Here is a 19,112-nt window from a genome sequence, read left to right on the forward strand (position 1 = left end):
ATGTGACCTGATCTAGGTGACCCTGCTTCTGCAGGGGGTTGGACTGGATGAGCTCTAAAGGTCCCTCCCAACCCCCACCATTCTGCGATTCCATGATTCTGTGAAATTCTGGATCTATCCCAGGTTATGTTAATACCAAACTCGAGTTCCATGTGAATCAACTAGTCTGAGCTTTTACTAGGGGGCATTTGCAAGACAAATCCAACCCAACAATTAATACAGCCCCACCAGGCACTGGTAACCTGTTGCATGATATCCTGTGTAGGACGTCTCCTTACATCTTATGGATATTTTCCTGAGTGACCAAGAACCAAAACCAAGCAAAAATATAAAGAATACCTTAATAATGGTGATGGTCCTTGCCTGCTCCTGCAGTGAGGTGTGCTGCGAAGTTTTCGGCTCTTGGCCTAAAAAAACAGACTCAAAGTCTGAAAACCAGGCTTGAAGCCTGAAAAATAAACCAGACTCGAAGTCTGAAAACCAGGCTTGAAGCCTGAAAAACCAGCTCTAAGCCTACTTCATGCGGCGATCAACCCAGGGTCCAATTCTCAGCTGGGTGGGAAGAAATCAGTCCTACTCAATGTGAGTGATAGCAGAAATCTTCTTCTTCATTGAGAGCAGGCTCTAACTTATATACACAGCAGCTTCAAAGCTAGCTCAGGAACAGCAGCTAATAGATTACATTTTCTTGTTCATCCTACTTGCGGTTTCTGCCATAAGCAAGCTCCCTCACATCTTCCCATCTTGTTTTTCTCCAAAGTTGTTTTCCACCTTGAGCTGTTAGCTCGTTAGCTGAAAACAGCCCAACCTTGAGGGAGCAGAAAGCGGCCTGCTGTCTACGTGACAGCAACTGCTTTAACCATGGCTCTGACTCTGGTCTTGATTGTGCATCAAATCCATATAACTAGAGCCCAGGCTGCCTTGCCCCAACGGGCCCAGCATTATACCCCGGGATCCATGTCCATGCTCCCTCATTTTTTCTCCACAAATGCCCCGTTTTGTTTTTGCACAATCAAGACTGAGCCAGTCAATGTATGTACTGCCTTCATAATACAACTATATATTATTCTAAACATTACAAGCAAAAGCAAAATAACCAATATCCATCTTAACCCTTCTTTGATTAACACAGTCAACCAAGGTGACAACCCCCCAAAAGCTGATTGAAGCCAATTATCAAAAGGGTGATAACCCACCGTAATATTCTTAGCATGAGCCTTTAAATATGCCAAAGCTTTGTGAATAGATTCACTATGATCAGAAAGATTAAAACAACACATGCCTTCAAAGTCTTGGCATCCGTGCCCTTGTGCCAATAGCAAAAAATCAATAGCTGCACGATCTTGCAATAAGGCATGTCTAAGGCTTTTTTGGTCTGCTAGCAATTTTTCAATAATATCAATAGTAACAGCTTGCTGCTCCGACCAACACACTAGTTTTTCTAACTGCCGTAAGGCCTGGGCTGCAGCCAACCCAGGTACAAATGCTGACGCAAATACATTCGTCGTAATGGGCCACAATTGTACTTTACCATCACAATCTGCTTTTAAGTTGTGGGTGTTTCTTGTTTTCTGTAACTTGGTAATTTTTAACCAGTCCTGCTGTCGAGGAGCAAAGAAAGTTAGTTTCCCTAAATAACATGGCCTACCAATTGGGTTAGCTGGGATTCCCTGCCACGCTCGATCCCCACATATTAAGAAGAAGTTATTGGGTAGAGCTTTAGCAGACCCATTGCCTCACAGAGTAGGCCCCTGAGGGGTCCCACGTTCCCAACCAGTGTTACTTCCCCCATATATCAACTCAGATAAATTGTCCATCCAAGTCCCACCAAATTGTCCTACGGCCAATCCACAATATCCTCCTTTCGGATCCACAAATCGACTGTATGCACCTTCGGGGGAAACATCAGTCCACTGCTTAACCATATTTTTATATTGTTCCATTCCTCTTAGTCCTTGATATTTAGTCCCAAAGCTAAAACAAGTACGAGTCCAACTCCCATTCGTGATGTTTCCGATTGCTTGACTTCCCAGCAACTCCAACTCTTGTGGGTCCCAGGGAAGAGGGACTTTGAGCCGACATAACAAGTCCGCGGCACAGTCCAATGTCACTTTGCTGGAACAGGAGGCGCTCCCGCTGACGTATTTCTGGAAATCACTAGGATCAAAATCTGGTATCCCAACCAGGCAGGTGCGGAATGTATCACTCACCGACTGAAGACTCAGACAAAAGTCAACTTGGCCTGTCTGATTCGCCCAGGTGACCCACATGTTCTGACGTGGATTCACTTGATCCAATGGCGATGTGTGAACTGTCACCATCAGGATTATTAGGAGTTACAGCCACTCTAGTCCATTTCGCAGGAACCCATATTGGACCTGCAGATGTAAGCACAGACATATAACCCCTGCCTAAATACTGCACTTTAGCTGGGCCCTGCCATATACCTGTTTGTGGATCTCTGTAAGTTACCCACATTGTCGACGGTCTTTTCGATGTTTCCACCATTCCTTGATGTAGTCGAGCTGGAGGTTCTTTCTCCTCCCCAAAGATACATCAATGATTTATAGTAAACAATACCTTAGACAATCGTTCCTGTGGGTCCTGTATGTTGGACATCTTACTTAAATATGATTTTAACACTTGATGAGCTCGTTCCACTATAGCCTGTCCTGTTGGTGAGTGTGGTACCCCTGTAATGTGTTTCACTCCCCAGGTTTGGAAAAAATGTCCCACCCGTTGGCTAACATATGCAGGGCTGTTATCAGTCTTAATGGTGCCTGGCACTCCCATAACAGCAAAACATGCAGTGGCATGTCAGATTACATGCGTTACCCTTTCTCCTGCTTGAGCCATTGCCCATATATACTTACTGTAAGAAACTATGAATTAGAGTATTGTTTATTGAGATTTATGTTAAGCTCAATGTAAAGGCTAAGCAACAAAAGACAGGAAAATTGCTTATGCGAACAGCTGCCGGGCATCACTTGTGTGAGATAAGATAACCGTAATTGCCTTCACATATCAATACCACCTGTGCAAGCAGAAGAGATACTGCTCAAGGATAACTACAAGATGTTCTGAGGAACTGGTGAAGATGGGATAAACAACTCCATATAAGGACATATAAAGGGATCAATTATAGAACAAAGAAGGGAAAACTTCTTACTCAGCAACCACCGAAAGACAGAAAAAAGACCCCTCACAGTAACTGAAGCATGCGCAGAGCAGTTCTCCTACTTTACGGCCACGGATGTAAAATGTATAAAAAGGGACTGTTTGAACTGATCAGTACGGCAGTTGGCGGAGCGCAGACTCCCCTGCCGTCCAGCGCTGTCTTTGCTCATATTCTACTTGCTATAATTAATAAAATCATAATTGGATTAAGATCTATTGAGGCCTCAATTTATGACACTTACTGAATGTATCCACAATTACGTGAACATATTTAAGCCTTCCAAATTCAGAAATGTGAGTGACGTCCATCTGCCACAATTCTAATGGTCCCAGACCCCTGGGGTTTACCCCTAGACCTAACCCTGGGCCGTAGTGGCTACACTGCAGGCAAGCCCTCACTATCGCTCAAGCATCCTCTACTGAGAGGTCAAAACTTCTCTTTAGGCCTCTGGCATTTTGATGAAAGGTGGCATGGGCCTCTCTTGCCTGATTGAATTTATTTACAGGCACTCCCAAAGCTACCAGCTTGTCCACTCTAGCATTTCCTGCTCCTAAACCAATGTCATACTTATGACTTCTGCTGTGTATCACACAATATGGAGATGTGCGCTGCCGGATAGCGGCCAGCATGGCTCTAAGTAGGTCAAAAAGGCATCGATTACACACATCTTTAATGCGAGCATCTTCTATTTGCTGAGCAATTCCTGCAACATAAAAAGAGTCAGTTACAATATTCAACGGTTCACACCACCACATTTCAAGGGTCTGAACAACCGCAAAAAGTTCTCAAGTCTGTAAAGAGTCCATTTCCGTGGCATGTAGTAGCTGGTGTTTCCATTGTCCTGCCTCCTCCCAGACTATTACAGCCCGTTGAGATTTCTTTCCTGCGTCTGTATATGCTGTAACAGCATTTGACAAAGGTTGCTCACTTAGCTTAGGACGAATAATCCACTGTTGTTGTGTCATCCATGCCAATACCTTAGATTTTAGGGACTGCATGTTTATCTTTTGGGCAGATGACAATAAACTAAGCTGTAGAGGCTCTGATGTTGCCATGATCCATTCCAGATCTCTTTTCGCTATAGGCACATATATCGTTCCTGGCTCTTGGCCACTCACCTGTAAGATTCGAGTGCGTCCCTTTCTAATAAGCATTGCCAAGCCCACAGTTTTTTGATCAATTGTCCATTTAGGCTGTAACGTGGTGAATAGCCATTCCAGGACCATTAGCCTCTCTTTTTGTTTTTTGCACTGTGTTAATGCACCAAGAAACTGTTCTTTGCCCTGCAAAATGGTCAAATCAACGGGGCAATCTGGATCACGACGGTCGACTTGCCGAGTGGTAATAAGGTCAGAAATTTCAGCAATGGTTTGCAGTTGTTCTGCTGTCAGCTGTACTTTTGCCGACGGGTCTGTTCCCTTCAACAAGGGGTGCAGCGGTCCTAGCATGTCATTAGTGATTCCAACAATAGGGTGCAACCATTGCAAATCCCCCATTAATTTTTGTGCATCATTTACAGTTTTTATCTTGGTATGAATATGGAGCTTTTGCGGCCTAATATGAGCCTCTGTAATACTCCAGCCCAAATACTGCCATGCTGGATGTCTTTGTACCTTTTCAGGAGCAATAGTCAGTCCCTGTGCTTGTAATATGGTTTCTAGATCTCTCTCTTGATCTACAGTAAATGCCTCCTCCTGAGCAATGAGGATATCATCCATATAATGATACACAAGTGCATGTCTAATACTACTTACATCACTAATCAAGCCTTCTAATGCCATTGAGGTTTGGTTACTTTGTTTGCTAAGCCAGCATCCTAATTTGCATAGCTGAGTTAATAAAGCAGATACTCTTACACCTGGAGCAAATATACTAGTTGCTATTATTGCTGAGGGAGACCAAAGGTAACATGGTCATCACATTCACCAGTAAATGCATGCACAAATTGTTTTGGACAATGATGTTTCTAAATCATTGTGTGCTTAGGCATCAAGATCGTCAGTTGTCCCAAACTGCGTGGTCCCCTTTGTAATCTCGAGGGTATCCCAGGCCATGCCTGGTCCCCACAGATCAGAAAAATTCCCTTTGGTAACTGTACAGGCACAAGACCTGGATCTTTTTGGTGAAGTATAATTGCACCAAGATGTTGTGTTCTTATACACGCCCAGGATGGGATCCACATTCTGTCCCAAATGTTTTGGTATTGCTGGTAAAATTAAACATAACACAAAAATCCATCTTTATAGATCCCAATAATTCTAACTCCTGTGGCTCTGTTGTCATTATTGGCAACCATGAAATGATCAAATCCCAGCTGTCAACTTTGCCATTACCCTTAACTAAGGGATTTGTTTTTAATGCATTTGATACAGGCCATTGTGCCACATCTGATGGAACAGGTAGAAAAAGGATTCTCTGGAGTGGCCATTGATAAACATATTGTAGACTGATTGATTGCTTTGGCCAGTGTAACCCACATGTTTTGCTTGGTTTGTTGAAATTGCCTAAAACCATTTACCACAATCATTTGAAGCATCAACAGTATGACAAAATCCATTTTTTTTTTTACTCCTGATAAAAAAAAATCCTTCACCAATGAGTCTAAAACACAAACCACCTTTTAGCTTCTCAATGTCAAAATGTTCTGTTCCTGACACCTAAAACACCTCAGAAAGTTTCCACTGTAAGAAAACCAGTATTCATCATCACATTCACAGCAAAATGCACAACATCACGACCAACAGTTTTTACACTCGTTGAGGCAAGGGACTGAGGATGGAAAGGACGAGCGCAGCGGTCCGTGAGGGCCGGGGCCGGCGGTGTCGGCGCGGTGTGTGTGGGGGGGCTCCGGAGACACTGACCGGCGGCGGCTGCGGATGGAAGGTGGGTGTCATTTGCTGCGAAGTTTTCGGCTCTTGGCCTAAAAAAACAGACTCGAAGTCTGAAAACCAGGCTTGAAGCCTGAAACCAGGCTTGAAGCCTGAAAAACCAGCTCTAAGCCTACTTCATGCGGCGATCAACCCAGGGTCCGATTCTCAGCTGGGTGGGAAGAAATCAGTCCTACTCAATGTGAGTGATAGCAGAAATCTCCTCCATTGAGAGCAGGATCTAACTTATATAGACAGCAGCTTCAAAGCTAGCTCAGCAACAGCAGCTAATAGATTACATTTTCTTGTTCATCCTACTTGCGGTTTCTGCCATAAGCAAGCTCCCTCACATTTTCACATCTTGTTTTTCCCCAAAGTTGTTTTCCACTTTTAGTCGAAAACAGTCCGACCTTGAGCGAGCAGAAAGCAGCCTGCTGTCTACGTGACAGTAACTGCTTTAACCATGGCTCTGACTCTGGTCTTGATTGTGCACCAAATCCATATTACTAGAGCACAGACTGCCTTGCCCCAATGGGCCTAGCATTATATCCATGTCCATGCTCCCTCATTTTTTCTCCACAGAAGGGAGCAGGGCGAGGAGTCCCTCTGGGAAATCCTGGGGGCACCCAGGGAGTCCCGTCCCCTACCGGACAAGTTCATAAAGCTGGTATTTCTACAAGGTCAGCATTTCTGTAAAACAAATATTTCAAATACCTAAGAGTTACAAATATATTCTTGCAATTTTCTAGCTAAATGCTAGAAAATGCTTCTCTGCTATGATGCTTTTATAACTTCTTTAATTGACCCCAACCCCTCCATCTTTCCAGGACTCTCCTTCCTCCACCGTCAGCAGCACAGGGAGATGGGGAATGGTTATTGCCATCTCCTGCCCCTCCAGAGCTCTCAGGTCACTCCTGGAACTGCCCTTGCCTGGCTCCAGCCAACCAAGACCCCATAGCACTGGTTTGGAGATCCTGCTGTGTTGTAGCAGTGCAAGCTATATTCATTCAAAGATGTAGAGAATCTAGGTAATGCACATGCAGAAACATACAGAGGCAACACATTTCAACCAACAGAGTTGACTCAAAGCCACTCTTCCTTTGCTAGCTACTTCCTTATATGTCACTTCTGCCGATGTGATCACCCAGGGCCCAATTGATTATCTTGCAGCATCTGTTTCGGATAATTGGAAGTAGCTTGCCAGCTGCATTAACTTCTCCCTATCCCTACCATCTTTATTCAAGCTGACTGGTCCAAGTCACATTTGTCATAGAATCATAGAATGGTAGGGGTTGGAAGGGACCTTTAGAGATCATCTAGTCCAACCACCCTGCAGAAGCAGGTTCACTTATTTGTGCCTACAATTCCCCCGTTTTTCTTTTTGGACCAGCCAGCTTTCAGTAACAAATTTCACAATTAAAGGTACATGAAGAAAACATAAATATTTTTACCCAATTTAGCTGACACCTGTATCCTGGATGTTTGAAGCAAGCTGAAGCTGAAGCAAGCCCAAGTGAAGCTGCAGCAACACCCAGAGCCCTGAGCCCGGGGTGGATGCTCATTACGGTTGTTTTACTGATGGATCCTGCCGCGGGGTAGGAAATCACCGTAAGTGGGAAGCTGCTGTGTGGAGTCCCACACGACAAGTCGGTGAGGCCACTGATCCCCTCATCCAGATCACTAACAAAGGTGTTCAAGAGGAGTGCCCCCTGTCCTGAGCCCCGCGGGACAGCACTTGTGACACCAACTGGATTGGACTCTGTTGACCATGACACTTTGGGCTCAACCACGCTCCTGGCTCATCTTTATTTGCCGCCCACCAGCACTTGCCGGGTCCTTGTCCCACAGCTGCTCTCCAGCAGGTCACCCCCAGCCTGGGCCGGTGCTGGGCTTGTTCCTCCCCAGCTGCAGGCCCCTGCCCTTGCGCCTGGGGCCCCTCAGGGGGTTGCTCTTCACCCCCCAGCGTGGGCCCCACCAGAGAATCGGCAGCTGTGACATCACAGAGCCCGGCGCCACACTCAGTGCTGCCGCCTGCACCAGTGGCACTTGCTCAGCGAGTGGCAGACGCGGAGCTGCCCGGCGCTGCTGCAGCGGGAAACATGGAACTGATTGAGGTTTGTGTGCTGATCCTCGGGACTCTGATCTTGCTGCTGTCACAGATGCCGCAGTGGAGCGAAAGTGAGTGGGACGACAGCGAGGAGCTGGATTGGAGCTGAGCAGGGGAGCGGGGGACGGGGCTGTGCTGGGTCTGGGTCCTGCTTTAGCTCTGACTGGCTGAGGGTGCGCAGCAAAGCTGTTCACAGCATCACACAACGATGAGGGTTGGAAGGGACCTTGAGAGATGATCTATTCCGGCCCCCCTTGCCAAAGCAGGTTCATGTCGATCAGAGGCCACAGGAACATGTCCAAGTGAGTTTTGAAGGTGACCCGAGAAGGAGCCTCCACAACCTCCCTGGGCAGCCTGGGCCGGGGCTCCCTCAACACAACAGGGAAATAGGATTTGCTTACGTTTAAATGGAAACACCTCCTCAACTGCACTGGGGACACTTCCAGCAGCCACCACCGTACCCCTGCTACAAAAAGCTGCCCACACAAACCCACTGCAATGAAAAGAGAAGAAGAGCTTTTCTCTTTACCCACCCAGATTCTGCTGAGCTGGGGGAGCTCTGGGAAGGGGGAGCAGGCCCATAGGGACGTGGCATCAGACGTCAGGTTTCCCTGCAGCCCTGAGAGTGCAGCTCGGCAGCTCCTGTCAGCCCAGCTGAGCCCGCTGGGTGCTGCCTGCCCCATGCTTCTGCTCTCCCACAGGCTACCTGCTGTATGTGAGCTTGGTGACCTTCCACATGGGCTACATGTGCGGCCCACTGGAGAATGAGCGCAGCATCCATCTCATCTGGGGCCTGCAGCTCCTGGGGCTGCCGCTGCTATATGCAGCCAACCAGATCCATCCTCTTGCCTTGGCTGTGATGCTGATTCCAATCTGCATCAAGATCATCAATTACATCATGTACTGGGCTTCTGCTGCCCAAAGGTGAGGACTGTCAGCACCCGGGCTCACTCCTGCTTGCCAGCCATTATCAGGCCTGGATGAGCTGTTGGATGGAGTCTGTGTCACACACCTGGGGCACATTTGGTGGGGTCTGGGGAGAGGTTGTGTCCCTGTGTCCCTGGGATGGTGCAGGAGAGTGCCCTGCTCCTGCTCAGGGCTGGCAGTCTCCCTCAGGAGCGACGAGCAGAGGCCGAAGGGACGTTCTCAGCTCCTCTAGCTGCCAGCTCTGACCCGCTGACCCCGCTGGGCGGGCACTGACTGGGGCCCTTCTGCTGGCAGGAGAGGGAGGAGCGTTTGGGCTGAGCCGAGCCCCCGTCACCTGCTGACCCAGGAGGAATATCGAAAGCAGGGCGAGTTGGAGACACGCAGGGCAGTCAAAGAGCTTCGAAAGTACTGCAAAAGCCCGGAGGTCAATGTCCAGACTATAATGAGACGCCTCCGCTCTCCAGAGAGGTAACGTTTCGTGGCCCTGTGCACATGGTCGCTGGCACTTCTGCTTCTGAAAGGCTGAGGTTGCTGTGCTGTCCCTTCTGGCTTTGCAGATGGAGAGAGGGGGGCACAGAAGGTGGGGGGTGTGTGGAAGCCGGGCATGCCAGGGGGGAAGGGCAGATACCGCTTGGTCCCAGCCCTGAAACACTCCTCCCCGTGTGCCGGGGCCTGGCATGACGCTGCTTTGGGGCTTCTCCCAGCTTTGCTGCCTTTCTGCGTGGTGCCTCTCACCTCACTCACTACGAGGTCATTCGCCATGAGCAGGAGTACGGCCGTGGCAGCAGCTTCCCTGAGGAGCAGCACTTAGGAGGAGAAATCCAAGCACAGCAATCAGGTGAGTGACCTGACCCACAGCCCCGCAGGAGACCGGCTGTGCTCAGCTGGCCCAGACCTCACCTCGCCACTGCTGGGGCTTTCTCTGCATGTTTGTTTCTCTTCCAGGTTTCACTCCCTTGTTGATGCTTTTTCCTGACTGTTGAGGAGCCCCTGGTTCTCTGCTCTTTCATCCCTGTAGTTTGTTACAGACTGTTTGTAGTTTTAATAAAGATTTGGTTTGGTACCTCATGAGACAATCTGTAACTCAATGAGTAGGACAAATAGTACAAAAGACCAATGAAACCACAAGCAAAGAGGGGACTCTGAGCCCTGAGCAAAAAACCAAATAAGGCAGTGGATGTTGGACCTTGGAGGAGGGGAGAGAGCAGAATAGCCTGAAGCTTTAATCTCTACTGGTTCCCCTCCATGCTGAGGATCAATACCAACAGCGCAATCTGCCACTGTTGTAGCAGTGCAAGCTATATTCATTCAAAGATGTAGAGAATCTAGGTAATGCACGTGCAGAAACACACAGAGGCAACACATTACAACCAACAGGGTTGACTCAAAGCCACTCTTCCTTTGCTAGCTACTTCCTTATATGTCACTTCTGCCGATGTGATCACCCAGGGCCCAATTGATTATCTTGCAGCATCTGTTTCGGATAATTGGAAGTAGCTTGCCAGCTGCATTAACTTCTCCCTATCCCTACCATCTTTATTCAAGCTGACTGGTCCAAGTCACATTTGTCATAGAATCATAGAATGGTAGGGGTTGGAAGGGACCTTTAGAGATCATCTAGTCCAACCACCCTGCAGAAGCAGGTTCACTTATTTGTGCCTACAATTCCCCCGTTTTTCTTTTTGGACCAGCCAGCTTTCAGTAACAAATTTCACAATTAAAGGTACATGAAGAAAACATAAATATTTTTACCCAATTTAGCTGACACCTGTATCCTGGATGTTTGAAGCAAGCTGAAGCTGAAGCAAGCCCAAGTGAAGCTGCAGCAATACCCAGAGCCCTGAGCCCGGGGTGGATGCTCATTACAGTTGTTTTACTGATGGATCCTGCCGCGGGGTAGGAAATCACCGTAAGTGGGAAGCTGCTGTGTGGAGTCCCACACGACAAGTCGGTGAGGCCACTGATCCCCTCATCCAGATCACTAACAAAGGTGTTCAAGAGGAGTGCCCCCCGTCCTGAGCCCCGGGGGACAGCACTTGTGACACCAATTGGATTGGACTCTGTTGACCATGACACTTTGGGCTCAACCACGCTCCTGGCTCATCTTTATTTGCCGCCCACCAGCACTTGCCGGGTCCCTGTCCCACAGCTGCTCTCCAGCAGGTCACCCCCAGCCTGGGCTGATGCTGGGCTTGTTCCTCCCCAGCTGCAGGCCCCCGCCCTTGCGTCTGGGGCCCCTCAGGGGGTTGCTCTTCACCCCCCAGCGTGGGCCCCACCAGAGAATCGGCAGCTGTGACATCACAGAGCCCGGCGCCACACTCAGTGCTGCCGCCTGCACCAGTGGCACTTGCTCAGCGAGTGGCAGACGCGGAGCTGCCCGGCGCTGCTGCAGCGGGAAACATGGAACTGATCGAGGTTTGCGTGCTGATCCTCGGGACTCTGATCTTGCTGCTGTCACAGATGCCGCAGTGGAGCGAAAGTGAGTGGGACGACAGCGAGGAGCTGGATTGGAGCTGAGCAGGGGAGCGGGGGACGGGGCTGTGCTGGGTCTGGGTCCTGCTTTAGCTCTGGCTGGCTGAGGGTGCGCAGCAAAGCTGTTCACAGCATCACACAACGGTGAGGGTTGGAGGGGACCTTGAGAGATGATCAATTCAGGCCCTCCTTGCCAAAGCAGGTTCATGTCGATCAGAGGCCACAGGAACATGTCCAAGTGAGTTTTGAAGGTGACCCGAGCAGGAGCCTCCACAACCTCCCTGGGCAGCCTGGGCCGGGGCTCCCTCAGCACAACAGGGAAATAGGATTTGCTTATGTTTAAATGGAAACACCTCCTCAACTGCACAGGGGACACTTCCAGCAGCCACCACCGTACCCCTGCTACAAAAAGCTGCCCACACAAACGCACTGCAATGAAAAGAGAAGAAGAGCTTTTCTCTTTACCCACCCAGATTCTGCTGAGCTGGGGGAGCTCTGGGAAGGGGGAGCAGGGCCATAGGGACGTGGCATCAGGCGTCAGGATTCCCTGCAGCCCTGAGAGTGCAGCTCGGCAGCTCCTGTCAGCCCAGCTGAGCCCGCTGGGTGCTGCCTGCCCCATGCTTCTGCTCTACCACAGGCTACCTGCTGTATGTGAGCTTGGTGACCTTCCACATGGGCTACATGTGCGGCCCACTGGAGAATGAGCGCAGCATCCATCTCATCTGGGGCCTGCAGCTCCTGGGGCTGCCGCTGCTATATGCAGCCAACCAGATCCATCCTCTTGCCTTGGCTGTGGTGCTGATTCCAATGTGCATCAAGATCATCAATTACATCATGTACTGGGCTTCTGCTGCCCAAAGGTGAGGACTGTCAGCACGCAGGCTCACTCCTGCTTGCCAGCCATTATCAGGCCTGGATGAGCTGTTGGATGGAGTCTGTGTCACACACCTGGGGCACCTTTGGTGGGGTCTGGGAAGAGGTTGTGTCGCTGTGTCCCTCGGACAGTGCAGGAGAGTGCCCTGCTCCTGTTCAGGGCTGGCAGTCTCCCTCAGGAGCGACGAGCAGAGGCCGGAGGGACGTTCTCAGCTCCTCTAGCCGCCAGCTCTGACCCGCTGCCCCGGCTGGGTGGGCACTGACTGGGGCCCTTCTGCTGGCAGGAGAGGGAGGAGCGTTTGGGCTGAGCCGAGCCCCCGTCACCTGCTGACCCAGGAGGAATATCGAAAGCAGGGCGAGTTGGAGACACGCAGGGCAGTCAAAGAGCTTCGAAAGTACTGCAAAAGCCCGGAGGTCAATGTGCAGACTATAATGAGACGCCTCCGCTCTCCAGAGAGGTAACGTTTCGTGGCCCTGTGCACATGGTCGCTGGCACTTCTGCTTCTGAAAGGCTGAGGTTGCTGTGCTGTCCCTTCTGGCCTTGCAGATGGGGAGAGGGGGGCACAGAAGGTGGGGGGTGTGTGGAAGCCGGGTTTACCAGGGGGAAAGGGCAGATACCGCTTGGTCCCAGCTCTGAAACGCTCCTCCCCGTGTGCCGGGGCCTGGCATGACGCTGCTTTGGGGCTTCTCCCAGCTTTGCTGCCTTTCTGCGTGGTGCCTCTCACCTCACTCACTACGAGGTCATTCGCCATGAGCAGGAGTACGGCCGTGGCAGCAGCTTCCCTGAGGAGCAGCACTTAGGAGTAGAAATCCAAGCACAGCAATCAGGTGAGTGACCTGACCCACAGCCCCACAGGAGACCGGCTGTGCTCAGCTGGCCCAGACCTCACCTCGCCACTGCTGGGGCTTTCTCTGCATGTTTGTTTCTCTTCCAGGTTTCACTCCCTTGTTGATGCTTTTTCCTGACTGTTGAGGAGCCCCTGGTTCTCTGCTCTTTCATCCCTGTAGTTTGTTACAGACTGTTTGTAGTTTTAATAAAGATTTGGTTTGGTACCTCATGAGACAATCTGTAACTCAATGAGTAGGAGAAATAGTACAAAAGACCAATGAAACCACACGCAAAGAGGGGACTCTGAGCCCTGAGCAAAAAACCAAATAAGGCAGTGGATGTTGGACCTTGGAGGAGGGGAGAGAGCAGAATAGCCTGAAGCTTTAATCTCTACTGGTTCCCCTCCCTCCTGAGGATCAATACCAACAGCGCAATCTGCCACTGTTGGAGCAGTGCAAGCTATATTCATTCAAAGATGTAGAGAATCTAGGTAATGCACGTGCAGAGCCGTACACGGGCAAAGTGGTACAACCAACAGGGTTGACTCAAAGCCACCCTTCCTTTGCTAGCTACTTCCTTCTATGCTGCTTCTGCCCCTGTGATCACCCAGGGCCCAACTGAGTACCTTGCAGCATCTGTTTCTGATAAGTGGAAGTAGCTTGCCAGCTGCATTAACTTGTCCCTACCATCTTTATTCAGGCTGGCTGGTCCAAGCCACATTTGTGCTTTCAATTCCCCCCTTTTTCTTTTTGGACCAGCCAGCCTTCAGCAACACATTTCAAAATTAAAGGTACATGAAGAAAACAGAACTATTTTTACCCATGGCCATGAGTTTACAACGAAAGGTCAATAACAGCTACATGACTGAACAATGCAGCACAGAAATCCATGAACTCAAAATGAACGTAATCTGATGTGTGTTGCTAGGAGCGACGCACACTGGTGAGAAGGGATGAGTTCTCTGTGCTTCCACTGAGGTTTGTTTTCTGAATGTAGTTTTGGACTTTTCTTCCACTTCTTTCGCATGCTGATCTGTGAGCAGGAAATATCTCTTCATCTGTAGAAAACACACCAGTTTGGCTTTCAAGTTTCCATTGGCCGTCTTGTTAAGTTCTTCAGTTCTTTTAATATGATACAGGTAGCTGGAGGAATTTACAGCAGCATATGCAGTGGCACAGTTGAGAGGGTTTACATTTTAACAGGGTGATGGATTGAGGGTGGATCAATTGGTTCTTTCCTCAAGATTGTTTTTCCGTTGCTCTTACAGTCATTAAGTCCTTTGGCTTGATGTGGCTTGATCCATTTTGCCCAAATCCACCGGGGACCTTGATCTGTAACGACACAAGCACAGCCTGTTCCCCACGTTAACAGATCTGCAGGCCCTTGCCACTCTCCAGCAGTGGGATTCTTATACCAAACTTTAGATTTGTCAGTAAACTCCAAATCCCGACTCATTGGGGCAAAGTGTGTTAATGCCGGTGGCTCATTTGGCTTTGCCACAGTTCTGAGATGATTCATTGTATAAAGGGCTTTCATTAATCTATCCTGAGGGCTCACCCCCTCCTGCCCCGTTTTTTGTTTTTCTAGGAGTCCTTTTAAGGTTTGATGAGTACGTTTGATAATGGCCTGACCGGTAGAATTGCCTGGGATCCCACTAGTATGCTTCTGCCAAAGCCCAGAGCTCAATGTCCAGACTATAATGAGACGCCTCCGCTCTCCAGAGAGGTAACGTTTCCTGGCCCTGTGCACAAGGGTGGCCGGCAATTCTGCTTCTGAAAGGCTGAGGTTGCTGTGCTGTCCCTTCTGGCTTTGCAGATGGGGAGAGGGGGGCACAGAAGGTGTGTGGAAGCTGGGTGTGCCAGGGGGGAAGGGCAGATACCGCTTGGTCCCGGCCCTGAAACGCTCCTCCCTGTGTGCAAGGGCCTGGCATGACACTGTTTTCTCTGCAAACATTTTAGACTCAAGAAAGGTAGTAGAAAAGGAGCAAGGCAGAAATGAAGCAGAAAAGGAACAAGGCAGAGAGGCAGTAGAAAAGGAACAAGGCAGAAAGGCAGCAGAAAAGGAGCAAGGCAAAAAGGCAGCAGAAAGGGAGAAAAGTTGAAGTAAAGGAGAAAAGCAGAAAAGGAGAAAAACTGAAAAGCAGAAGAATACGAGAAATGCAAAAGTAAAGTAGAGCCTGTGTTATAAGCGTTGTGATGAGAGAGGATCCCCATCCCAGGGAGGGGGGAGTGGGACCTACCATTGGCTGCCCAGGGTTCTTCAGGGCTCTCCCAGCAGACAGTCACTGCGGCCGCTTCTCCTGGGGCACAGGACGACGGCAGCTGCTCAGCCAGACGGCCGCTTCCCCGGCAGCTGCCACACGGGTCTCATCCCGGAGAAGGGCTCTTGGTGCAGGAGGCAGCACTCCAGCGGGCTGGCCACACGGCAGAGGAGGAAAGCAGCAGCTCCTGAACGCCCTGGGCTGTCTTCAATATCCAGGCTGGAAACGGGAAAGATGGACCCTGCTGAAACAAAGAGAGAGACGGCGAGTTCAGCGGGAATGCAGGAAGGAAACTGGATGCCCAGGGGGCCTCGAGGAAAGTGCAGCAGCAGAAGCAAAGGGCACAGGGGGCTTGGAAAGAGAGGCTGGAGAACAGAGGCACCGAGACAAGGAGGATGCAAAGACGGCACCTTTTCAGAACACGGGCAGGGATAACGACAAGGCAGCCAACGGGGCCGGGGAAGACAGTCAAAGAAGCAAGGCTTCATCCCAGCATCTTTCCTTAGTGGACTTACAGGGGAACCACTGACTCACGATTGCCTGGAAACCATTGAAGCAGTCTACTCCAGCTGACCAGAGCTAAAGGAACAACTGCTGGAGGATGCTGAGGACACATGGTATACAGCTTCATCAAAAGTGGACAGCGCAAAGCAGGGTACGCAGTGACCACTACAGACAAGGTAATAGAGTCTGGGGCCCTCGCCTCAGGCACCTCTGCACAAAAGGCTGAAATAATAGCTTTAACTCGAGCATTAGAGCTTGCTAAAGACAGGAAGATTCCAAATATGCCTTTGGAGTGGTTGATGCCCATGGAGCGATCTGGAGAGAAAGAGGACTCTTATCCACCCAAGGGAAGCACATAAAACATGCAGAGGAAATTCTCAAACTCTTAGAAGCTGTACAGTTACCAAAGCAAGTAGCGATTATGCACTGCAAAGCTCACCACAAGGGACCAAGTGCACAAGAGGCAGGCGATTCCATGGCAGCCCGGGAAGCAAAGAGAGCAGCTGAAAAAGGCACAGCAGAGATACAGTCTGTGATTCCAGGTGGAAAAATCCCAATCAACCAGCTTCCTAACTGTCTGAAAGAAGACCAGAAATTGATTCAGGATTTAGGGGGAAAAACAGAGGAAAATGGTTGGGCTACAACACCACAAGGGAAAGTAGTGATGCCTAGCACATGACTTTGGGCTATAATCATGGCTGAACACAGAAAGTCTCACTGGGGAGTCGAAGCCCCGTGTAAGTATCTGAGCAAACACATTGTTGCCCGTAACTTGTACACAACCATCAAACAAGTAACACAAGAATGTGAGATTTATTTACAGAATAACCCACAGGGAAGCTGGGAAATGGAGCTAGGGCAGATAGGGAAGGGTAATTTCCCTGGACAGTGGTGGCAAATTGACTTTTCACAACTTCCAAGAAAAGGGGGTTTCCGATATCTACTTGTACTAACTGATACCTTTTCAGGACGGCCAGAAGCATTCCCTTGCCGAACAAACAAGGCTAGAGAGGTAACTAAGGCTTTACTGCATGAGGTAATACCAAGATTTGGGGTCCCAGCAGTAATATCCTCAGACAGAGGCCCTCCTTTTGTGGCCAAAATGACCCAACAAATTAGTGGGGTTCTGGGGATAGACTGGCAGTCGCACACTCCCTACAGACCCCAAGCAAGTGGCCAGGTGGAGAAGATGAAGCACCTTCTTAAATTACAGACTGTAAAACTGGGCCAAGAAGCTGGACCAGCCTGGCCTCAGTCACTACCTCTAGCCTTGCTGCAAGTAAGAACCAAACCAAGGGCTAAGGAGGGATTAAGTCCCTTTGAGATACTGTACGGAAGACCCTATTCAGTCCAAGCAGGAACATCAACACAAGTTGGTGCCGAGGTGTTAACTGACTATGGAATAAGCTTACAAAAACAACTCAGAAAAGTGGAAAAACTGGTTTTAGGGACCCGTGCTCATGGCCTGTACATAACATAGAACCAGGTGATTATGTAGATGTCAGATCTCTGTCAGACTCAGCCCTGGAGCTGAAATGGGAAGGACCATTCCAGGTTCTGTTGACGACACACACAGCTGTTAAGATACAGCAACAGACATCATGGATACACCATATCATTACAGGACAGCGGGGAACTGATGGGCAAAAGCAGACATACAGAAGGGAAAGGCCTGAGAAAGTTAGAAAGACGCAATTGACTGTAAACTAACACCATGATAAGAAACCTCAGCTTGCTGGAATTCAAAGTGCTCCTTAGTAAAGGCCTTGAAGGCCCTGAATGCTGATAACTAAGAAGCTGGTGTGCAGACAGCTGCAGATAAGAAGGACTTGGAACGTGAAAAACAGACTCGTTTGCAGCCTGCTCCGTGGCATGGAAATGTACCAGAGACACTGCGCAAGCGTAAACTGGAAGAGGACTTATTACAGCGCGAAGCAGGGATAGGTGACGCCTATGGAACAGGCGCTTATGCAGAGCCCTAGCTGTACCGGAGAAGTAGCCCTTTGTTAGACAACTGCGTGTGCGAGCTGGGCAGAACTCTCTCCCTCGCAGCCGGCGGCGGAATGCAGAGCTGCTTTAGAACCCTTCACCGCGTTCCAGAGATTGTTCGGCGCGTCACAGCCAATCTTCGCTTCCCACCCCTGATCCCCGAGCGCCGAGTCCCAAGCGGCGCCGCCCAGCCCGGCCCCGACGCAACCCCGCCCCTCCACAGTCCTCCCCGGGCTCTCCCCACACTACCGCTGGGTCCCCGCTCACCCTCTCCCGCGGGGCGGACGCCGGGCTCTCCGCAGCCCCCCAGGACCCGCCGGCGTCGGCTCTTCAGCCGCCGGAGCTCGCACGAGCCGATGCCGTTGGGGACCGCAGCGGGCGGAGGGCGGAGCCGAGCGGCACTCTGGCCAATCAGAAGCCAGAGGCGGGCGGTGGGCGGTGCCGCACAGCACGGCGAGGCACAGCCCGGCCAATCGGAAGCAAGAGGCGGGCGGGACCCGGGGACTGACGGCTGCGCCGGCCAATCGGACAGGGCACACGCCTCCCTGCCGCTGGAACGCTCGCTCGTCGCCGGAGCCGAGCCGTTTCCCGGCGCGAGGGCGGCGCGGCCTGTGTGCGCCAGGCCGCAGAACCGAGAAAGGCAGAAAGGCGGCAGAAAAGGAGCAACACAAAGGCGGCAGAAAAGGAGCAAGGCAGAAAGGGAGCAGAAAAGGAACAAGGCAGAAAGGCATTATGTTGCCGCCACTGGCAAAACCACCAGGCCGCCCACACGGATTACTCAACCCCTGCTGAGGGGACAAGGATCACCACACACTCAGCATGGATGATACTTTATTCGAACCCCTAGTTTACACCACGTGCTTATATCTGCTACCACCAGCACCTCCTGTCACTCCACCCCCGAGATCTTCCTGACGCCTTCCACAGGAGTAGAAAAGGAGCAAGATAGAAAGGCAGCAGAAAAGGAACAAGATAGAAAGACAGTAGAAAAGGAACAAGACAGAAATGCAGTAGAAAGCGAGAAAGGCAGAAAGACAGTAAAAAAGGAACAAGGCAGAAAGGCAGCAGAAGAGGAACAAGGCAGAAAGGCAGTAGAAAAGTAGCAA

At 50.2% G+C, this 19,112-nt stretch overlaps 1 protein-coding gene across 18 annotated transcripts in view; it reads right to left on the reverse strand.

Annotated features, from left to right (window-relative positions):
* Window positions 1–583: 583 nt before the first annotated feature.
* The window catches only part of LOC133627970 (uncharacterized), a 54,887-nt gene continuing 36,358 nt past the window's right edge, over window positions 584–19,112 (reverse strand). For 12 of the 18 annotated variants that reach the window (XM_062015616.1, XM_062015620.1, XM_062015614.1 and 9 more), the window contains 2 exons: window positions 15,493–15,732; window positions 5,528–14,584 (listed from right to left, as the gene is read on the reverse strand). In XM_062015616.1, the coding sequence (XP_061871600.1) occupies window positions 11,244–12,170 (927 nt within the window). In that variant the 5' untranslated portion in view covers window positions 12,171–14,584; window positions 15,493–15,732 and the 3' untranslated portion in view covers window positions 5,528–11,243. The other 6 variants (XR_009820440.1, XM_062015623.1, XM_062015613.1 and 3 more) reach the window with 6 other exon arrangements.

The sequence above is a fragment of the Colius striatus genome, chromosome 26, assembly GCF_028858725.1.
Source record: "Colius striatus isolate bColStr4 chromosome 26, bColStr4.1.hap1, whole genome shotgun sequence".
NCBI classification, from domain to species: Eukaryota; Metazoa; Chordata; class Aves; order Coliiformes; family Coliidae; genus Colius; species Colius striatus.